At 42.0% G+C, this 23,176-nt stretch overlaps 1 protein-coding gene across 3 annotated transcripts in view; it reads right to left on the bottom strand.

Annotated features, from left to right (window-relative positions):
- Nucleotides 1-23,176, bottom strand: part of bub1bb (BUB1 mitotic checkpoint serine/threonine kinase Bb) — a 133,557-nt gene that overhangs the window by 63,740 nt on the left and 46,641 nt on the right. For all 3 annotated transcript variants that reach the window (XM_078233456.1, XM_078233455.1, XM_078233457.1), the window contains 6 exons: nucleotides 19,154-19,320; nucleotides 14,730-14,789; nucleotides 14,127-14,271; nucleotides 13,232-13,428; nucleotides 7,575-7,747; nucleotides 6,924-7,123 (listed from right to left, as the gene is read on the bottom strand). In XM_078233456.1, the coding sequence (XP_078089582.1) occupies nucleotides 6,924-7,123; nucleotides 7,575-7,747; nucleotides 13,232-13,428; nucleotides 14,127-14,271; nucleotides 14,730-14,789; nucleotides 19,154-19,287 (909 nt within the window). In that variant the 5' untranslated portion in view covers nucleotides 19,288-19,320. The remainder of the gene's footprint in view (nucleotides 1-6,923; nucleotides 7,124-7,574; nucleotides 7,748-13,231; nucleotides 13,429-14,126; nucleotides 14,272-14,729; nucleotides 14,790-19,153; nucleotides 19,321-23,176) is intronic.

Below are 23,176 nucleotides of genomic sequence, written 5' to 3'. Positions count from 1 at the left end.
GCACCCACCCTCCCCCCAGCCAGGGCAGCCCCGATCGCCTCCTCCCTCCCTCCCCCACTGATCCCATTGCAGAATCCCCCCCTCTCCCGCCACAATGATCGTGCCCACAATAAGCCTTGCCTCCAGTATGCCCTGCCCCACCTGGTGCCCAGTGGGCAGTGCCAAGGTGCCAGGCTGACACTGTCCGAGGGCACCCCGCCTTGTCCCCAACCTCCCAGGGAGTTCTCAATGGCCTCTGCCCCCATGAGCAGTGTGAGGACACCCATTCCCCAAGGGGAGCAGTTGTAATCCCCGCTGGGAGATACCACTCCTGGCTGGTGGGGAGGAGACGCTCGCATAGCGAATCCATGACACGGAGCTATTTGCGCTACAAAAAGCCTGGGCAAGTCGCGACCAGACCCCGGACCTCTGCTGTGTCTCCCAGCTGCTGTGTCTAAATTGGCTGTAGGTTTCTACATTATAATAGTAACTACAGTTCAAAAGCACTTCATTGGCTGTGAAATGCTTTGGGACACTCCAAGGAAATGCACAACATGAATACAAGTTCTTTCTTTGTAATGTTTTGCGAAATAAATCCAATCAGCTTGGCATCTAGGAGGGAAACACGGACATGAGGCTACGCCCGAGTGAGATGTAGATTGATTGTGTACTTGGGTATTTGGTTCAGTAGTTAGTTCTGATAAGCTTTTCTTAAGTTTAAATTTAACTTAAGAATTTGGTTCTTACCTTCAAACATTGTTAGTTTAATAGCCTAGTTAGACAGCAAGATACCAGAATGAGGTTGAGTGAGTAGTTGAGAATTTAGTTCAGGTGAGGATTCAGTAGAGGGAGAAAGAAGTGCTCCTTTTTCTACTTTTTTTGCATCTGCATCTGCAGTAGTTAGCGAGTTTCCTTCCTTGGCTCCAAGCTACATGAATGCAACTTTAATACTTTGTGTAAATTGTTAACAAATTGACGAATTAAATAAATGAAGTTGGACAGAAGCAGCAGGGCTGGTCATGTGCCAGTGCCTGCAGCATGTGGGAATCTGTGGAATGCACTGCAATCTTGGACAACCAAATCTGCAGAAAATGTCTGTAGTTGCAGCAACTTCAGCTCAGAGTTGCTGAGCTGAGTTGCGGACATGGCGCTGGGGGGGGGGCGGGGTTCAGAGCTTTAGAGTTGGTCACTGTCAGGCAGTAAGGGGAATCAGCATGAGGTGACGGAGGATCTTCAGCCCCTGGCTTTGTCTAACAGGTACAAAGTGCCTACTACCTGTATTGATGAGCAGAAGACTGTAGGGTGGATGAGCAGGCTGACCTTGGTGAAGGATGCCATTCAAGTGGGGATGGGAATGAAGAGGACTGTAATAGTGATAGGTCAGGGGATAAATACTTTTCTCTGCAGTGGAGAGCATGAGTCCAGGTGGCTGTGTTGCTTGTCCAGTGCCAGAATTAAGGACATTTGCTCCAGACTGGACAGGATTCAGTGGTTGTGGTCCACATTGCTACCAACGACACAGGTAGGACTAAGGAGGTGGTTCTACTTAGAAAGTACAAGTAGCTATTGGCTAAATTAAAAAGTAGAACCTCAAAGGTAATAACTTCTGTATTATTATCTGAGCCACATGCAAATTGGCATAGGATAAGTAAGATTAGAGGTGTTAAATGCATGGCTTAAAGATCGGCGTGGGAGAAATGGATTTCAATTCCTGGAGCATTGGAATCAGTATTAGGGAAAGTGGGAGTTGCACTGTTGGGACAGTCAACCGTGCTGGGACCAGCGTTTTGGCAAGTCGTTGAACAGGGGCAATAGAAACAACTTCAAGCTAAATAGTGAGGGTAAGGGAAAATGTCATAAAAAGAGAGAAGGTAAGAGAGAGGACAACAAAATGGGAAGTGGTTATTGAAGTATGTCAGGAAGAGAGAGCAGACAAAGCATGCATAAGCAGTTAACGCTCGAGACTGCGAAAATAATAGCCAACTTGATTACATTTAAATAGAAATTAGATCAGATCAGATAAAGATTTTCAAAATAAATGCTTCCTGGTTATTTAATTCTTACTGTGCCATTGTATCTCTGTCAAGGATAATAAGCTATCTTGAATCTGTTATATTTGTTGTGCTCATTTGAAGTGAAGTTACATTTTTGCCCAATTTTCCAATGTTTAAATCCCCACTTACTGCAAATTTCTTTACCCGCGGGAACCTGTTTGTATATCACGCCCCAAAAATTTATTCATCTTTGATTTAGCATATATCAGTGCAGGAGACGTTACAATAGATTGCTTAAGTTCAACTACAAACAAGTGTAATGCCACCAATGACTCTCTTTACGAGGCACGTTAGAGAATTAGCAAAAGGTTAAACTCTCAGCTTTCCCAAGTGCACGCGCCATCTCTGCACGTGCGCACATTCACTGTTCCGCGATTTCATGCATCATGGGATCTCGTGGGAACAGAATCCCGCGAACGAAGGAAGTTGACTGTTAAGTCTGGGGTAGAGTCACTCTACACAAATTCACACAGCATTTGCAACAAATTGACAGCAAAAACAGAAGTAAACAGGTATGGTTTAATCGCTATTAGAGATGTGGCTGCAGGGTGACCAAGACTGGGAACCGGAAGCTCGAGGGTACTCGTCATTTAGGAAGGATGGGTAAGAGAAAAAGGTGGAGTCGCACTGTTAATAAAGGATAGGATCAGTACATTAGAGAGAGAGGAATTTAGATCAGTAATACATGGCATTAATCAGGAAAGTAGAGGTGCATGTAACAAGGGTAATTCAGTAATCATGGGGGACTCCAAGCTACATACAGACTGGCTAAACCTAATTAGCACTAATGCCAAGGACGACAAATTCCTGGAATGTTTATGCAACAGTTTTCTAGAATAGTATACTGAGGAACCAAATAAATAGGTTATCTTAGGCTTGGTATGTTTTTGCAATAAGAAAGGGCTAATCAATAATCTTGTTGTAAATGAACCTTTAGGGAAGAATGGCCATAATATGATGGAATTTTACATCAAGTTTGAAAATTATGTAGTTCAATCCATAACTAGGATCTTAAACCTTATCAAAGTAAGATAGAAGGGACAAGTTGGCTGTCGCACATTGAGGAACTACATTAAAGGTTATGATGGTAAAAAGGCAGTGGCTGACATTTAGAGAATCAATACATGGTTTGCAGCAAAGTTAGGAGGCTTTGTGGCACAGTGGGAAGCATCCCTGCCTCTTAGCCAAAAGCGCCAGGTTCAAGTCCCATCCTAAGACTTGATGGCCAAGGAAGGTGTGCTCATCACATGGCCCAACAGGTTGTGTGTCAATCTGTAAGTCCTTTCAACAGATGAAAGCATGCCTTCGTGTACCACCGAGTGCAAAAAGAAAATTGGAATTACAACAAAGTTAAATCCCTTCAAGGTACAAAAACCAGTAGGAAAGGTGATCCAATCATGGCTAACAAGAGTTATGGATTGCATTAGATCAAAGGAAGAGGCATAAAAACTGCCAAAAAAGTAGTAAGCCTGAATTTTAAAATTCAGCAAAAGATAACGAAGAAATTGAAAAAGGAAATAGAACATGAAATTAAACTAATAAGGAACATAGAAACATACTTTAAAAATTGTATAGGTATGTAAAGAGGAAAAGGTTAAAGACAAATGTGGGCCCAGTACAGGCAGGAGAATGGAGAATTTATGAGGAATAAGGAAATGGCAGAAAAGCTAAACAATTACTGTGTGTCCATCTTCACAGAGGAAGAGACAAGAAATCTCCCTGAAATATTAGGGAGCCAAATAGTAAAATTTAGGATTGGAAAGAAATTAGTATCCATAAAATGTAGAGCAGGAAAAATTAATGGGGCTGAAAATTGATAAATCCCATGGGCCTGATGATCTGCATCCCAGACTGGAAAGACATGGCTGCATTGGTGATCATCTTTCAAAATTCTATAGATTCTGAAACAATGCATGCAGATTGAAGGTAGCAAATGTGACCATAGTTTAAAAAAGGGAAAGAGAAAACAGGGAACTACAAACCTGTTAGCCTGACATCAGCAGGAGGGAAAATGCTAGAATCTATTCCAGAGGATGTGGTAAGTGGGTATTTAGAAACTAGTCACCGATTGGAGTTAATATGGGTTTATGAAAAGGAAATCAGATTTAACAGACCAGTTGGAGTTTTTTTTGGAGGATCTCACCAGCAGAATAGTTAAAGGGAGAACTTAGAGAATTTAGATTTTGAGAAGACTTTTGATAAGATCCCACACAAGAGGATAGCAAGCAAAAAGAGTTCATAGGATTGGAGAAAATATAACAAACAATTAACAAATAGGAAACACGAGTAGCAAAAAACAGATCATTCTCCGGTTGGCAGGCTGTGACTACTGGGGTACTGCAAGGATCAGTGCTTGGGCCTCAGCTATTCAAAATCTATATTCATGATTTGGATATGGGGACCAAAACTAATTTTTCTAATTTTGCTGATGACACAAACCTTGGCTGGAATGCATTTGAGAGAGGGTGTAAAGAGGCTTCAAAGAGATTTAGCTAGAGTTGAGTGGGTATGAACATGGCAGATGTGGAAAAATGTGAGGTTTTCCATTTTGGTAGGAAAAACAGAAATGCAGAGTATTTCTTAAATGAGAGAGATTGGGAAATGTTCATGTTCAAAGAGACCTGGGCATTCTTGTTCATAAGTCATTGAAAGCTAACATGCAGGTGCAACAAGCAATTAGAAAAGCAAACATCATGTTAGCCCGAGTACAGAAGTAAGAAGTCTTGCTGCAGTTGCAAAGAGCCTTGGTGAGGCCACACCTGAAGTAGTGTGTGCAGTTTGGTCTCCTTACCTAGGGATTTATACTGGCTATAGAGGGAGCGCAACTTCACCAGACTAATCACATGGATGGCAGGATCGTCCTATGAAGAAAGATTGAGGAGACTGGACCTGTATTCTCTAGTTTAGAAGAATGAAGTGTGATCTCATTGAAGTGTATACAAGATTTTTACAGGATTCGACAAGGTAGATGAAGGAAGGATGTTTCTCCTGGTTGGAGCAGGAGGGTGTCCAGTACTATGGCACAGTCACAGTGTAATAGATAAGTAATTTAAGACCTAGATTAGGAGTTTCTTCAGTGGTAAATCTTTTGCATGCTCTACCCCAGATGGCTCTGGAGGCTGAGTCACAGAGTATGTTCAAAGTAAGAGGCCACTAGATTTTTTAGATACCGATGACATTAAGGGATATAAAGATAGTGCAAGAAGATGGTTTTGAGGTAGATGATCAGTCATTATCTAGCTAAATGGCAGAGCAGGTTCGTGGGATGGAATGGTCTACTCCTGCTCCAATGTTCCTAAATAGTAAATTAATTTTAACACAAAAATGCAAAATATTGAATACTGGGTGGAGAAGGAAGAGAACCTATGAGGGGAGTACAATTAATACCAGGAGGCTATGGAAGGGACAGACCTGGGAATGACTCACTGTGTTGAATCAAAGAAGGAGAAAAATAATTAAAAAGCAAAATGTAATGAACTACCAGAACACTGGCCTCTGAAGATTTATGTACTTCAATCAGGCAAACAAATTGGGGAAAGATAAATTTAAAACAAATTTTTTAAGTATTACAAAAAATGTTTGCAATGAGTCATCAGGCAAGATAGTGAAGAGACTAAAGCAAGGTTGATGCGAAGCTTCACAAATTGAAAGGGATTTTCTGGTCTTGAATATAAACTGTAATTGTTACTCCGATGGAAGACAGTGAGGGACAAAATGCATTTCTTGAAGCTCTTCACATTAAAATTCTGCCAAATTTCCCAAAAGAAACCAGTTTGGAAAAGTTCAAAGTAACTACGCATCAAGTACCAGTCACTGTCATATGCTCAGTGGTTTTCAATGAATGTTATCAACTACAATTTCTTTATTAGTAAGCAAAAATCACTAGCTGCACTTGGAGGTGGAGGAGAGTCTAAGCTGATCTTTAATTGGTTTTGCTCCTGACTATGTTGTGACGACCCATTTGCTTTGCTGACATTTGGGGACCTAGTCTAAATACTGGTCACATATACAAAACCATATTTATTCACGCAATTTGCCTCCAGTTTCACCAATTAATCCAACTGCATATCAAGTTTTTATTGCTTATTTCTTGCCATTTACTAACACCTTATAACCTCAGGATATTCAAATGAAATATTTTGATATTTGCAGCACGTTACACAGGCAAAAATCAGCAATTAGATCAAGGATGAATTAGTTTTGCTGAGGTTGGTTAAGAGAGAAAGATGGCTCAGTGAGAAAGTGAACTCCCCGGTATTCTTCAATAACGTACTCTGGGTGTTTTCCTTCCATGTAACATCAATCTAACAGGCTAATGGAGCTTTCAACGAAAAGGCATTGCTTTTTCCACTTCCGTGTTCAAGTGTTAACTGATATTTGGTGCCCATCGTCCTGGAATGGGACTTCAATTCAATCTTTTAGCTAGGATGTTAGAATGCTACAACCAAGCTCAGCTGATGCTATGGCCCTGCCCCCAGGCTTATCAGCCAGGTTGAACCTACAATCGCATGGCCAAGCAAGTAACCAGCAGCCCTCTAGACCTAGCAGTACCACCATGGTCAGTGACCACATCAGGGATTGTATCCAGTCTCCAAAGACAATGGTCACTGGAGCTACATAACAAGGTGAGTGATGGTGGGGAGGCGGACAGGAGGGACTCCCTCGTCACAAACAGGGCTGCCAGACACTAAATGGCACAGGCACCTGCTGTTGGTAAAATACCAGACACAGCCCAAGGACAGGGCAGGCCACTAATGTCTCCCTCATTGTTGGTAAACACCCGTGGAAGGTAGGTAATAGACACAGTGCCCTGCCATGCTACCTGATATTAGCTCCGGACTGGGTTGGTAAAATTCCACCCTACCAGTTCAAAATTCCCACTCCACTGACCCGTATTCCAGATGTATTCCAGGGTCCTGGTGCAATTTCATTCTCTTTAGCAGATGTTGAAGGAAGTGCGGTCAATTGCCTCTCTGTTGATCTTGGTTGGTGTCCAGGCTGGGTCTGTAATCGATTTTCATTGAACACTTCAAAGGAGCCACACTGTGCTTGAGCAGGAACCACATTCTGGCCAAGTCCTTGGTTTTGTGCTAACCAAAAACAAAGTTAAAGTTCACCCATCCACCAGAACAATCTCCCTTCACAACCAACTCATCATCTCTGCATTAATTTTATCAATAAACTTAATGGCAACATGAATTAGTTTGTCCAGCATAGCACTCGATTGAAACAAAAACTATCGGTCTGGCGGGTGGGGACATGGAGGAATGGAGGGGTGACAAAGAGGAAAGTTATGTTATAACTTTACAAATTGTGAGTTCTATCTCAGCTGGAATAGTGTCTAACTCTGGACACCACACTTTGGGAAGGATGTCAAGGTCTTGGGTGAAGTGTAAAGATTTGTTAGAATGATATCAGGGGTGACAAACCAATTATGTTGCCACTTGATTCTTCAGCTTTGACCCCTGCCCTTTCTTTCTCCATAGTGGAGAATGGAAGAGAAAGGAGGAGGAGATGGGACAATGACAGAAATAGTCTTACATCTCATTGAACTGCCAACCCTGTTGACTGGTGCCATGGCTCTCTTTTGTCCACGGCGTTTCAGATCTCCAAGGGTAGTTCTTTGCTGTTGAACTGGCTCAGGAACAAAGTCTTCATTTGTTCCTTCTGCTATGGAGGCAACAACCTGCTTAAATACTCGAGATTGAAAGTGCCTGAGGTAAAAGAAAAACACAATGAGCTTTATCAGCACACTAGTAAAATGTCTTCCTTTCAATGCAGTCATGGAGATTGTTAAATATGTACTAGGTGATACTCCTTTGTGTTGCCCTATTCATCATAGATAGTCCAGAGTCTGGAACAAGGAAATGAGATTAGCTAAACATAACACAAAGTCATCACATGGGGAAATGGTCCACATTGGCTACCATGGTCAATTAAAGGCTATTTACTGCTGCTCCCAGATTAACAACTATTTGACTATTCAAAGGATAGAAAGAAGCAGCAGGAATTTGTTCTATAAATTATATTGTCTTTCAGGATAAATCCAGATTGCACGTCTAAAGGATGTCCCGGAACAAGTGTAATTAGTTAATTTCCTCCTAAAAGCACCAACTCAAGATGGCATATAGTACCCAAACTAAGTGGCTAGGACAGCTACTCTTGGCAGTGTGTTTAAGCTAAAGTATGTCACAGCAGAAACAGGTCCACCACCACAGTCATTCAACCCAAGTAGCTAGTGCACTGGTTCAATTCCTACCTTCCACCCCAGTTTAGCCCACAAGTGCTATTATCAATGAATAACCCCATTCCACCCAGCCAAATTATATTAATTAAGCTCTGACCATCTACAGAACTTCTGCCTTAGCTCATGACCAAGCCAATGTACCCAGGAGAGCTTTGGATTACATAAAAGCTACTTCAATGTGGCAATAACGTCTAGTCTCTACTTCAAGTCATGTCAAAACTTTCACATACAAAATTCTAAACAAATTAGATTAAAAGTACAAAATCAATGGACATTAAAAAAACCTAGTCCTAAATGAAAGTAGAAATTCACTCAGCCAATTCTTGTTATACCACAACAGACTGTTTCCATGTTCAACTTTATCAGCAGCAAAACTGACATCCAGGCAAGGCATTGGATAGATGACACACATACCATCAAAATAAAACAATCCCAAATGTGAGATTTATCTGCCACATTCCGTACATCTGTAACTCTTCGTGGGAGGGTATTGACAAATGACAGATATAGAATAAGCACGGACTTGGCACAATTTTTATACAGATCTTATGGTCACTACAGCAGACATGCAAAATTAAGGCATATATACTATATAATGCAAGGTGGAAGAGAGAAGAGATCTAACACAATTCAAATGAAGCCTGAATTAAAGGACTGCATCATTAAGAAACACATTTATTGAATTGACAGAGAATCCAAAGCCAAGCCATTTACAAAATTAACTTCATTATCTTGCTCATCCTGTCCTTTAGGGTAAAACACCAACCTTTAGGAAAAAAAAAACTCAGGCACATTCTGTACCTGAAAAGTTTGATCTAATGTTCAGAGAGCAAGGAGTTTCTTGAAAGTTGAATAAAGTGAACTTAAGAACTAAGACCCAGCTGCCTGACACACCACATTGAACCAAGAACAGGCAAAACCATGCCAAGTTATCTCAATGCATCAGTATTCTTGAAACACTTATTACAAACTTATATAAATACAAAAATGTCCCTAGTTATATAAACAATAGATTCAGTGGCAATTTGCATCTGACTAGGGTTTGTGCTCCTAGAATTCCATTATTTTGAACAAACACACTCAATGATCATGATCAGTCATTTATTTCAAACATTGGGCATTTATTTTAAATTCAGGTTTCATTAGCCCTGCAATGTGATGTTAAGCATTTAGATGCAGTAATAAAATACTCAGAATAATAGACAAGATTCTTTGCAGGAGGTTAGGAGATAAATTGGGTGTGGATTATACAACAAGAAATTCAGGGCATAAAGGACATTAATTACATGAGGGGAGGAAATAGACAACATCTCAGGTCTAGCCTTGTTGAGGAGAGCCAAGAGCCATTTCTCACTACCTGATTAAAAATGTCCCCCCCCACCTTTCAAAATTCTAAAGGGCCCTTGGTGACACCCTGCTGCACTTCTCAACCATCCCCAATACTCCCACCACTTCCCATGCAAGTCAGATCTTTAACCTTGTCACTTTTGACTAAGATCCCAAAACACTCCAAGTGAAAAAGCGATTGACTTGTATTTTTAATTTAGAATACTGTATTCACTGCTCATGGTGTGGTTCACTGCTCATGGTGTGGTGTGCTTTATATTGGGGAAACCAAACCAAAATGATTGGGTGACCATTTCACACATTTCCATTCAGTGTGATCTCGAACTTCTGGTTGCCTCTCATTTAAATTCTCTTTCTTCCAATGTGACCATCAGTCTCCTGTACTGTTCTAAGATTTCATCAAGCTTATCTGGAAAAGATGCACATCTTTCAACTAAACATTTTGTGGCCCTTTTGACTCTGCAAGACCAAGTTCAACAATTTCAGATTATAACCTCGGCCCTCATTTTGTTTCCATTTTCTCTCTTCACTTACGTTAGCAGTTGTTCATGATTCTGCCATTAATCCCTCCTTGAGACATACTTTTTAGAACCATAGAAAATTACAGTTCAGAAACAGGCCTTTTGGCCCTTCTTGTCTGTGCCGAACCATTTTTTGCCTAGTCCCACTGACCTGCACTTGGACCATATCCCTCCACACCCCTCTCATCCATGAACCCGTCCCAAGTTTTTCTTAAATGTTAAAAGTAACCCCACATTTACCACTTTATCCAGCAGCTCATTCCACACTCCCATCACTCTCTGCGTGAAGAGGTTCCCCCTAACATTCCCTTTAAACTTTTCTCCTTTCATCCTTAACCCATGCCCTCTGGTTTTTTTCTCCCCTAGCCTCAGTGGAAAAAGCCTGCTTGCATTCACTCTATCTATACCCATCAAAATCTTATACACCTCTATCAAATCTCCCCTCATTCTTCTACGCTCCAGGGAATAAAGTCCCAACCTATTCAATCTCTCTCTGTAACTCAGCTTCTCAAGTCCCGGCAACATCCTTGTGAACCTTCTCTGCACTCTTTCAACCTTATTTACATCCTTCCTGTAACTAGGTGACCAAAATTGTACACAATACTCTAAATTCAGCCTCACCAATGCCTGATATAACCTTACCATAACACTCCAACTTTTATACTCGATACTCCGATTTATAAAGGCCAATGTACCAAAGGCACTCTTTACGACCCTATCCACCCGTGACGTCACTTTTAGGGAATTCTGTACCTGTATTCCCAGATCCCTCTGTTCAACTGCACTCTTCAGAGTCCTACCATTTACCCTGTACGTTCTACTTTGGTCTGTCCTTCCAAAGTGCAATATGTCTGCACTTGTGCTGCACTTGTCTGCGTTAAATTCCATTTGCCATTTTTCAGCCCATTTTTCTAGTTGCTCCAAATCCCTCTGCAAGCTTTGAAAACCTTCCTCACTGTCCACAACACCTCCAATCTTTGTATCATCAGCAAATTTGCTGATCCAATTTACCACATTATCATCCAGATCACTGATATAGATGACAAACAACAATGGACCCAACACTGATCCCTGCGGCACACCACTAGTCACAGGCCTCCACTCAGAGAAGCAATCCTCCACAACCACTCTCTGGCTTCTTCCATTGAGCCAGTGTCTAATCCAATTTACTACCTCCCCATGTATACCCAGCGACTGAACCTTCCTAACTAACCTCCCATGAGGGACCTTGTCAAAGGCCTTGCTGAAATCCAGGTAGACAACATCCACCGCCTTCCCTTCATCCACTTTCCTGGTAACCTCCTCGAAAAATTCTAATAGATTGGTCAAGCATGACCTACCACGCACAAAGTCATGTTGACTCTCCCTAATAAGTCCCTGTCTATCCAGATATTTGTAGATCCTATCCCTTACCACACCTTCCAATAATTTGCCCACCACCGATGTCAAACTTACTGGCCTATAATTTCCCGGATTTCTTTTAGAACCTTTTTTAAACAACGGAACAACATGAGCCACCCTCCAATCATCCGGCACTTCCCCGGGAATACTGACATTTTAAATATGTCTGCCAGGGCCCCTGCAAGTTCAACACTAGCTTCCCTCAAGGTCCGTGGGAATACCCTGTCCGGTCCTGGGGATTTATCCACTCTGATTTGCCTCAAGACAGCAAGCACCTCCTCCCCTTTAATCTGTAAAGGTTCCATGACCTCCCTACCCGTTTGCCCTATTTCCATAGGCTCCATGCCCGTTTCCTCAGTAAATACGGATGCAAAAAAACCATTTAGTATCTCCCCCACCTCTTTTGGTTCCATACACAGTCTACCACTCTGGTCTTCAAGAGGACCAATTTTATCCCTCACTATCCTTTTGCTCCTAACATACCTATAGAAGCTCTTTGGATTTTCCTTCACTCTGTCTGCCAAAGCAACCTCATGTCTTCTTTTAGCCCTCCTGATTTTCCTCTTAAGTAGCTTCTTGCACTTTTTATACTTCTCGAGCATCTGATCTGTTCCTTGCTGCCTGTACATTTCATACAACTCTCTCTTCCTCTTAATCAGTGTTACAATCTCCCTCGAGAGCCACGGTTCCTTATTCCTATTTACTTTGCCTTTAATCCTGATAGGAACATACAAACTCTGCACTCTCAAAATTTCTCCTTTGAAGGCCTCCCACTTTCCATTTACATCCTTACCAAAGAACAGCCTGTGCCAATCCACACTTCCCAGATCCCTTCTCATTTCATCAAATTAAAAATTATTTACTTGTCTCATCATCACTTCCTTTGGCCTTGCAACATCAACCTTTTATCATTTAATCTCTCCTGCCTTCCACCCTATCACAGAACTACTTTAGTTCTTTTCCCCAATGTAGCTCCAAATATTTTCCCAGCTCTGATGAAACATCAACTCTGTTTCTCCACAGATACTTCCAGACATATTGAGCATCTCCTGTTTTTATTATGTGACAGAGGACTACGTAGGTTTTAAAACGTGTGCCTCAGGCAAAACATAGACTCTATTTTTGACTGTTATGAAATGCCACAGCCAATCTGCACAAGCAAGGTTCCATAAATAGCAATGAAATAAATTGACAGATAATCTGTTTTAGTGATTTCAGTTGAAGGTTAAATATTGCCACTGGGTAAACATTCCTACTCTTCTTCGAAATATTGCCTTGGGGTCCTTATAAAGGAGGGACAAGGTTTGGGTATAACTTCTCACCAAAAAAAGAACACCTCCCAGTGCAGTATTCCTTTGGCATTTACAGCAGTTAAAACCTAGATTTTATGCTCAAGTTTAAGAAGTAGGACTTGAATCCAAACATCAGATTCAGAGTCAAGAGTGTTAGTAAATAAGCCACAATTAATGCTTAAGCATGGGAAGGAGTTAGAAAAAGAGTCAATCATTGCCCACTTCTCCCCACCATGCAAAATAAAGAAATCCTACAGATCCAAGATACCATATTCAATGTTCAAGTTTTGAAATAAGTAATGTTGTCCACTCAACCTTTTAAGCAGCAAGTTTGCCCAAATGATGATCAAAAATAACAAGTCCTGAGTCCTGCTGAGACAGCACAGTTACCTCAGATGGTGCTGCAGTTTTTCAAGTGGTTCAGCCTTCAGCTGAATCCCTTCTTGCAAGACGGCTTCTGCCTTGTTGTTGCTCCCTAGGAGCTCATACCGTTCAGCCCAGGCAATGTAGAGAGCAGCGTGTGACACACCAATTCGTTTGCTCTTTAAGAAGTCAAAGATTTCCAGTGGGTCAGTACAGTAGTCAACCTGGAAGGGATTAATATTTGTAAGGACCCGGGAAATTAGCAGTTTTGGAATTGAAGACTTTGCTGTGAATGAATAACTGAACTAACTGTTTTGGCTAGACAATGCAGGCCTTCTTACAACACTCACCTGCACTGCAGCAAATCAGTACCAAACCAATTAAACAACAGTAAAGCGAGGGTTATCAGGATCACAAATAATTTTTAGTTATGATTATTCTCCTCATTTCAAAATGTTACCCATGATATTTTACTATCTGCCCAGTTCTTCTATTAAAAAATAATTACTGGAGGGATTGAGTTATTATGGATGCTGCACAGTGGCTTATGGCAAGGTGCTACGATGGCTTGTGGGAGTAAATAAATGCCAGAATTCACACTCCTCAAACTGAGGGAGTTGACAATCGAATTCTGATTAATCTTCAAGGGAAAATAGCTGATTGCAATTTATTGTATACTTTCATAGGTGAAGAATAGTCACTTAAACAAGCACTGGAAGAGTGGTGGCATTCATTCATAACTCAATACAAGTCACTGCTATCATGAGGAAGTGAGAGAAATTTAAAGAGTAATTATCTAAAAAGCCAATTCAAAATCTAATTGAATCAATTAACTTAATTATTGGCTTAAAATGGGCCAGAGATGTAAAATGCACAAGACTGTAATGAGTAGCTACCATTTATTGAACAAAAGTACACTTACAAATTTTAACCAATGACCAAGGTACCGTAAGTCACTGTAATATCGCTCATCCTTTAGGAAAAGCTTCAAATCCCTCTCCAATAAGGCAGAGTGATTACTATCTGTTCCACCATGTGGAAACGTCTGTTCTGTCCACTTGATATACCTGTTAAACAAAAAAACAGTAGTATTTTGTCAATGTAATAAATAGCTTTAGGCTGTCAGCATGCAAACAGCCAACTCAGTTAGCTGCACCAGCTGGTGAATCACAAATTTACACAATGCTTTGTAAAATATCTTAGCACAATATAATAATGAATTACAGAATCATATCAGTCAGGAGGCTACTTGGCCCAATGTGCCTGTACTGACTTTCATAGAAATAATGCTATTTCCCCTTTTGGTCCAGATCTCTATAATGTTTTCTCCTTTAAGTATTTATCCAATATTCCAAATTTGTTTCAATTAGTGCATTCCAACTTGCTGTGCAAAAATTGTTTCCTTGGGTCACCTCTGGTTTGTTTGACAATCACTTTAAATGTGCCCTTTGGTTAATGAGTCTTCTGCCAATGGAAACAATTAATCTATCAAATCCCTGCATGATGATGTAGTCTAACCGCTTACCTGTCCCAGACATCCAGAGGATCATTACCAGAATAAAATCGAATTTCTGTCTCAAAAGCCCTGAAACAAAAAATGAAGTGACAGTAACTATGAAGAACATTGACAGCCATCAACATGTGACGACATTCGGCCCAGTGGTCTGCTCCTCCATTCAATTAGATCATGACGTGATAGTCGTCAACTCCACTTTTCCACCTTATCCGCATAATCCTGGATCCCCTTACTGATTAAAAATCTGTCCATCTCAGCCTTAAACATACTTAAACATACTATAGCCTCCTGTGGTAAAGAATTCCACAGATTCACTACCCTCAAGAAGAAATTAATCCTCATCTCACCTTAAATGGGTGACCTCTTACTGGGATAATGCCCTCTGGTTCTAGATTCTCCCAAAAGGGGAAACAGCCTCTCAGCCACTACTCTGCCAAGTTCCCTGACAATCCAATATGCCTCAATAAGATCACCTCTCATTTTTCTAAACCCCAATGAATACAGGCCCAGCCTACTCAACCTCTCGATATAACACAATCCCTCTATTGCAGGGTCAACCTAGTGAACCTTTTCTGGATTGTCTCAAATGTCAGTATATCTTTCCTTAGATAAGGAAACCAAAACCGTATTTCTGGTGTGTGTGTTTGGGGGGGGGGGGGGGGGGGGGGGGTCTAACTAGTGCCTTGTATAGTTTCAGCAAAGCTTCCTTATTTTTGCACCCAGTTCCCTAATATTCAACTTCTTCCTATCAAAGTGCATACCTTCACATTTTCCTGCATTATATTCCATCTGCCAAGTTGTTGTCCATTCACCTAACCTGTCTATATCCCTCTGCAGACTGTCATCCTCACCACTTGCCTTCCCATCTATTTTTGTGTCTCCGCAAATTTGGCATGATGCATTCACTTCCCCTATCCAAGTAATTTATATCGTAAGTAATTGTGGCCCCAGTACTGACCCCTGTGGCACTCTACTAGTTATAGGTTGCCATCCTGAAAATGCTCCTCTCTGTTTCTATCAGTTAGCCAATCCTCTATCCATGCTCATATATTACCCCAAACACCATGGTCTCTCATCTTAAGTAGCCTTTTGTACAGTACCTTATTGAATGCATTTTTGGAAATTCAAGTATATTACATCCACTGGTTCCCCTTTATCCATCCTGCTCTTTACCACCTCAAAGAATTCTAGATGTCAGGCATGATTTCCTCTTCATGAAGCCATGCTGACTCTGATTATGTACTATGCGCAGAATTATCCTCTCCCAAACAATGTCATAACAGTGAGAATAATGGAGTGCTCCACACCAGTCTCTCAGGTACGCTCCACACCACAATGCGCCCACATTCAGTCACTTTTTTTGGAGAGTTGGGAGTTTCGCGCCAATGTTGGAGGGGAGTGAGGGGGTGGGGGGAGGATGCCGGGCCAAAACAAAGCATTGAGCCTGGCTTCAGAGAGCTCAGACGCAGTTTCACAACTTGGGGGCACTTTCATCATACGTAGCACAGTGGTTCAAGAAGGTGACTCATCACCATCTTCTCAGGAGTTACTGGCAAAGGCAGCAAAGGCTGGATTTGCCAGCAACGCATGGATCTCAGGAATTTTAAATATCTTTTTCTACTCTAACTGCCCATATAGAACCAAGATGACATCATATAAAATACCTAAATTTTTGCTGGTAGTCATCAAATAGAGACTGCTGGATCAGAACTAACTTATTTAGAGTAAACAGCATAAAAATGGAACTGATGAGCATTTAATCAACTCTCAAATTGGCATTTACTTCAACTAAAATAAACATTTCTCCCAAGGAGTTTCTACCACAGTGTGATGTTACAGAATTTTCCAATGACTGTTAGAGAGAAAGTTTGTTGCTTTAGTTTATTTAAAGGATCTTTTACACAATTGTTTGTTTCATCCTACATCCAAACATATTTGTAAAAGCTTTCAGCCCTCATCCAAACCCTCTAATGTGAATCTGCCACCAAACAAAGGGACAGAGATCATGATCAGATGGATCACTGTAACCTCTGAACAAGAATTACTAAATATTTGAAAGGCAAAATACTGCAAAATGCTGGAGTTAGAAAAAAAAACTGGTAACACAGCAATGGGTCAATCAGTATTTGCAGATGGAAAGTATTCCAGGCTCTTGATCAGAACTAAAACAAAATGATAGGCAAACATTAATACAAGTCAGGTAATTGCAAGGGAGGATTTTTGAACATGGAAAACTTTAAGATCGGGTTTAAACAATGATGGAAAACCAGCTCTGAAGACAGAAAGAACAATTGAACAGGAAAAACACAGATCCACACCTCCAGGACTGTATTCTGACAAGAAGCTTTCCGTTTCCATCCCAAAAATGCAAATCAGCCTTTCCCCATTTCTGAAGCAATGTTACATATTTCTTCAGATTTGATTTTGTTTATCCAGCAACTTCACTATACTTCCAAAGCCATTCTTGCTAAAAGATTCAATAAGACAGACAAAATAAATTGGCCTTGGGTTGGATGAAGTAACAAACATGGACAATATTCTACTATCCATAGTGGACTGGAAACCTTGATTTCCTGAACATGGATGTGAATATTTGACTAAAAACTTTCTTAAGGGTGACACGGTGGCACAGTGGTTAGCACTGCTGCCTCATAGCGCCAGGGACCCGGGTTCAATTCCAGCCTCGGGTCAATGTGGAGTTGGCACATTCTCTCCATGTCTGCATGGATTTCCTCCGGGTACTCCGATTTCCTCTTACAGTCCAAAGATGTGCAGGTTAGGTAGATTGCCATGATAAATTAACCCTAGTGTCAGGGGATTAGCAGGGTAAATATGTGGGGTTATGGGAATAGGGCCTGGGTGGGATTGTGGATGGTGCAGATTTGATGGGCCGAATGGCCTCCTTCTGCACTGTAGGAATTCTATGACTCTATGAACTGGCATGCAGATTTCTTCACTAGCAACTAGAGGTCACAGTTCAAATCACAGCATGGCAAATTGTGGAACTAAATTCAAGAAATTTGGTGGTTTGTGGACTGACATCATGGAAATAACCATGAAAGCTGCCCATTGATTGCCAGGACCGAACTGAATGTCTTTCCAGAAAAGGAATCCGCCAGCCCTTCTTACAATGTGAAACTAGGGAATGACAATGAACATCATTGACAAAACAAATGTTATATTTAAACTGTTCCTGAAACAGCCCACGTCTCAAAAACATTAATAAAAACTGCCCTTCAGTAAGCTTGGGTAGAAAGGCAGCATCTTGCCCAGCAGCAACACATCTCAGAGGTTTTAGATGTACAGATAATGATGTTGTTCTTCCTAACAAAAGTTAACCCTAACAAAATAATCACGGTAGATGGATATAGTGATATTGATAAATTCTCCTCCAGTGGGCAGACACCTTCAGAAGACGCTGACATGTCAAATGCCGCAAATTCTATTATTTAAGGAAATGGTTTAATAAATTTTCACCATAAATAATCACCATTTGAGACTGGAGTCTCATTACAACCACTACTGAAGGTGGACAGAGGTAATGTTTCCATCTGTTTGTATGTTCAGGGTATGTTTGAAAACTACTGGACAGATTTGTTAGGGTCCGAGTTCAGAAATCCCAAGGTATATTATGAAGTTCAACTAAACCCCAACTATTTGCAATTTCAGCATTAATATGAGGATAAGCTGTTTTACTCCAGGTGTGATTCATTGACACACGAGGAAACTTGCATCAAAACAAACTTTATTTAACAATAGTTTAACCATAACAAATTAATTAGCTTAACATTTACCAACTGAACAATATTTAAACCTGACAAGATACAGTTCTTAACTGCTAACCTATCCCTAGCAGTTCCAATTCAACCCCTCTTCAAAAGCAGTGAACAAACCCCAGGCTTACATGCTGAGAGCGCCAGAGCCACTCACACCTGTCGTTATGGGAATAGGGCCTGGGTGGGATTGTGGTTGGTGCAAATTTGATGGGCCGAATGGCCTCCTTCTGCACTGTAGGAATTCTATGATTCTATGAACTGGCATGCAGATTTCTTCACTAGCAACTAGGGGCCCCGCAGGGGCTGAATAATTTCTCTCCCCAGTTCTCTCCTATGCCATCACCATCCAGCAAAGTCAGGGAGATAGTGTGATTTCCCCATTGCACACTTAATAAAGTGTTATTTTTCCAGCACTGCAGTTAGAGAGCATTAACCATGCTGGGGAATGCTTCAAGGAAGAGTTCTGTTATTATAATAACTAAGTTAACAGCATGGCGGGAGTATGCACTCTGTTCTCTTTACTGGTTAAGACCATGTGCCACAAATACTCATAGATTACTCCCCTCTTCTTATAATCACAATCATACTAAAATCCAAACAATGCAGTGGTTTTCACCTCTCAATCCACCCACAAAAAAGTCAAACAGTATTACTTACAGTTTCTGCTCTTGGATGCTGATCTGACTTGGGCCTTCATGCTGTGCAAGTACATCCCGAAGTGTACTCACATCCCGGCCTTGTTTCAAAGGTTGCACATTCTCTTTACTCAGCTCCCAGTCTGCCTCTGCCATTTTACCAGTTAGGCAGCCTTCACAAGCAGAACCCTGCAAACATAAAAATGCAGTTTATTCTAACTATCATGGGAGATTAGGTTATATATGTATTTACCAACCTGAGATAGTGGGGAAAATAAAACAGAAGTTTGAGAGAGCATCAAGACACGCCAACAACCTGGGAGGCAGAGATTTAATGCAATTCCACGCCTACTTAGTTTTGGACATTGAAGTATTAAACTTCATTTTAATCACTGCCAAAGATATATCCAGTTACAAAACTCATCTTCTGATTATAGTTACAGCATCACTGGGAGAGACCATATTTAAGACCAGAACTTTTCACTTACAGATGTGAAGTGTTTTGACAAAGCAAGTTGTTATAATCTGGAAAGCACCATTTGAAAGGATTGTAGAAGCAATTCTTTTCAGTAGCAACTCAAAACAAAAAGGAAGTGACTATATACTTTCAAGCAAAACATTGTATAGCCTTGAGACAAGAGCAGGGAATTGGACCATTGGATACAGCTTTTAAAGAGCTGGCACAGGCACCATAAGCAAAATAGCCTCAATTTTGTGATGCACAATTCCAAGAACAACTTCACTATGAACCTACTGGGAAAATGATAGCTGAAAGACCTAGAATGTGTGCTGTGTTACAAGCACAAAGAAAGATTGCGGTTGGTTCAACCTATTCAGCACAAAATCCTCTAATGGCCCAAAAGGCAAAGACAATGTTTTTCAAACCAAGGGTTTCAGTTTTAAATCGGTTATCTCAGGAAGGATCAAAGTATAATAAGTAACAGCAGGGAGTTACAATTAATTGTAGCACTACTGGAATAATAATTTCACTCTTATCCTTAAATTTCAGGAAATTAAAGCATGATCAACAGATACTTTATACATGTGTCATAGCCATGAAGAAAGCTTTATTCAAGAGCACCAATGGCGGCATGGTGGTTAGCACTGCTGCATCACAGCATAAGGGACCTGGGTTCAATGTACCCGAACAGGCGTCAGAGTGTGGCAACTACAGGATTTTCACAATAACTGAACTGTAGTGTTAATGTAAGCCTGACTTGTGATACTAATAAACAAACCTTTAAAATGTTTAAACAATTCAAAGCTAGAGTGTGAATAAAACCCAACTGGTAAACAAAGGAATTCACTTTTGGACAGAGTGATGATCTGGTTATCACATTCCTGTTTGTGGGAACAAATTGGCTGCTGTGCTTCCTACATGTGACCGCTCTCTGAAAGTAGTGGCCATAAAGAGTTGTTGAGGCAGCCTGGGGTCACAAAAAGCACGAGAATGCAATTTATTTCCCTTTTTCAAACGGCCGTACACAGAATGAAGTTGGCAGAGAGGCTCTGGTTATACTACAGCATCCATCCACTTGATTGGTAATCAAACCATTTAAATAATAATGCATAACCTATTTAGGCACACAAGAATGCTTAGCCTCCCCAGTGATCACCAAAGGTTTGCTGCCTTCTGCATGCATATTCCAGTGAAGCCACTGGCTACAAAACGTAGCATAGTACAAAGTGACAAAGACCACAAGTGGATACTACGCCGAATGTTTCTTCCAATTTGAAATATAGCTTAGTAGAAAAAAAATTGTATCTGCTAGAAACAGACACAGAGGATAGACAAGTTGATGCATCAGATGTAGACCCTTCAAAGCATAATCGTGTGATTTATCTATAAATATGTTAATTAAATTATTCAAATCAAAATGCCCCAATTGTAAACATGTCCCCTTTAAATGTCTCTGGTCCAGGTGAATAATCCCTGCTTCACCAGCTTGTCAACATAATGAAATCCCTTATCCCTGGTATCATTACAGTGTGGTGAACCATCGTTGGTTCACCACTGGGGTTTGTTACTATGTTACTGTTGGGCTAGGGTGTTGTTACTGTGGGGGTTGTACTATGTTGTTGGGTTAGGGTGTTTACCTGTTATAAGAGTTATCATGGCACATTCCAGTGGGGTCCCGCCTCCGGTGACGAGGTATAAGACCCCCTGCTCCGGCAGGACCCCTTCAGTCTGAACTGGTGTATTCGTGTTAGTAGTTCCATTGTTACTTTATTAAAGCCTTCAATACCGAAGCCTTGGTTCCATGTGCTTATTGACGCGCATCAATTTAATAAAGTAAACAGAAAACTCACAACTGTGCAACAAGAAGAAAAAACAGAGAGTATGGAACAGATTCTAAAACCGGATCGTCTGACACTGGACCCACGTGCGGTCGGTGCAGCTAACACATTCGACCATTGGTGGAAGTGCTTTGAGGACTACCTGGCAGCCTCGGTAGCTATCACTACGGACAGTGATAGACTCCAGGTCCTCCACGCAAGGGTAAGCGACACGATTTACCTAGCCATTCGTGCAGCTCCCACTTACCAGGGTGCCGTCGAGCTCCTAAAGAAAAGATACACTATGCCACCCAACGAGATACATGCTCGTTACCTCCTTGCTACACGACGTCGGCAGTCGGGCGAAACCATGGAGGATTATGCCAATGAGCTCCTGCAGCTTGCCAGGGGTTGCGACTGTAAGGACGTCTCCGCCGAACAGTATATGTACGACCTCGCCCGAGACGCGTTCGTAGCAGGGGTAGGGTCCTCGTACATCAGGCTTAAATTGCTAGAAAAGGGGAAACTCAACTTGACCCAGGCAAGGGAGATGGCCGTGAGGTTGGAGGCGGCGTCGAAGAGCTTGGCGCTGTACCCCGAGGACCACGTGCAGTCAACGTGGTTGGAGCAAGCTCAGCTCCCTCCTCGCCCCGCGAACCCGCGCTCCCAGATCGATTCGACGACGGCGGCAGCTCCAGGTGGCCAGCGATGCTATTTTTGTGGAGGGGCCAAGCATCCACGGCAACAGTGTCCGGCAAGAACGGCAATCTGCAGCCAGTGCGGTAAAAAAGGCCACTACGGCAAAGTCTGCAGGTCCAAACCTAAAAACGGCAGTGCAGCTTGTAACCCTCCAGAACGGAGACCATCTCTTTCGGCGTCGCAGTACCCACGAGGTCCGACCACGTGCGATCTCAGGACGGCGCCATCGTGGCAGACAGAGGAGGAGGAAGACCACCAGGAGTCGCTGCGCTTGGCGCCCTCGCCCACGTGCGATTCATGGGGGCGGCCATCATGGTCCACGATGACTAGGAGCGACCAGCAGGGGTCCTCAGCATCCACATCGGCAGCATGCAGTGACGCCCAGGGGCCAACGGTGGCGTCGATCTCCCTGGATCAGACCAGGCATTACAGACTGGAACATTCTATGATGGAGGTAAAGGTTAGTGGCAGAACTGTGAATTGTCTGTTTGACAGTGGAAGCACCGAAAGTTTCATACACCCTGAAACTGCTAAAAGGTGTGGACTCCGGATTCTCCCTGCCAAACAGACAATTTCCATGGCATCACGGTCCCGGTCTGTACCGATCCAAGGACAATGTATGGTAACTCTTGAGGTACAGGGCACAATTTACGAGCAATACAGGCTCTTTGTGCTACCTCACCTTTGCGCGCCAATTCTCCTCGGACTAAACTTTATGGTCCACATGAAGAGTGTGATCCTACAGTACGGTGGGCCACTCCCTTCACTGGCAGTAGGGAATCAGCCGCAGCCTCCAAATTGCCCAAAGCGCCCCGCGTGCAATTTATCCACCCTGAAGATCACGACACCATCCCTTTTTAAAAATCTGGTACCTGGCTGCAAGCCCATCGCTACTAAAAGTAGGCGTTACAGCGCTGAGGACCGGATCTTTATTAGATCTGAGGTTCAGCGGCTCCTCAAGGAAGGGATCATACAGGCCAGTGCTAGTCCGTGGAGAGCGCAGGTCGTGGTAGTCAAAAGCGGGAACAAACCTCGGATGGTCATCGACTATAGTCAGACCATTAATAGA

This window comes from Mustelus asterias, chromosome 18 (assembly GCF_964213995.1).
Source record: "Mustelus asterias chromosome 18, sMusAst1.hap1.1, whole genome shotgun sequence".
Lineage (NCBI taxonomy): Eukaryota > Metazoa > Chordata > Chondrichthyes > Carcharhiniformes > Triakidae > Mustelus > Mustelus asterias.
Note: the sequence above shows the minus strand (reverse complement) of the source record. Positions and strands in the feature narration are given on the sequence as shown.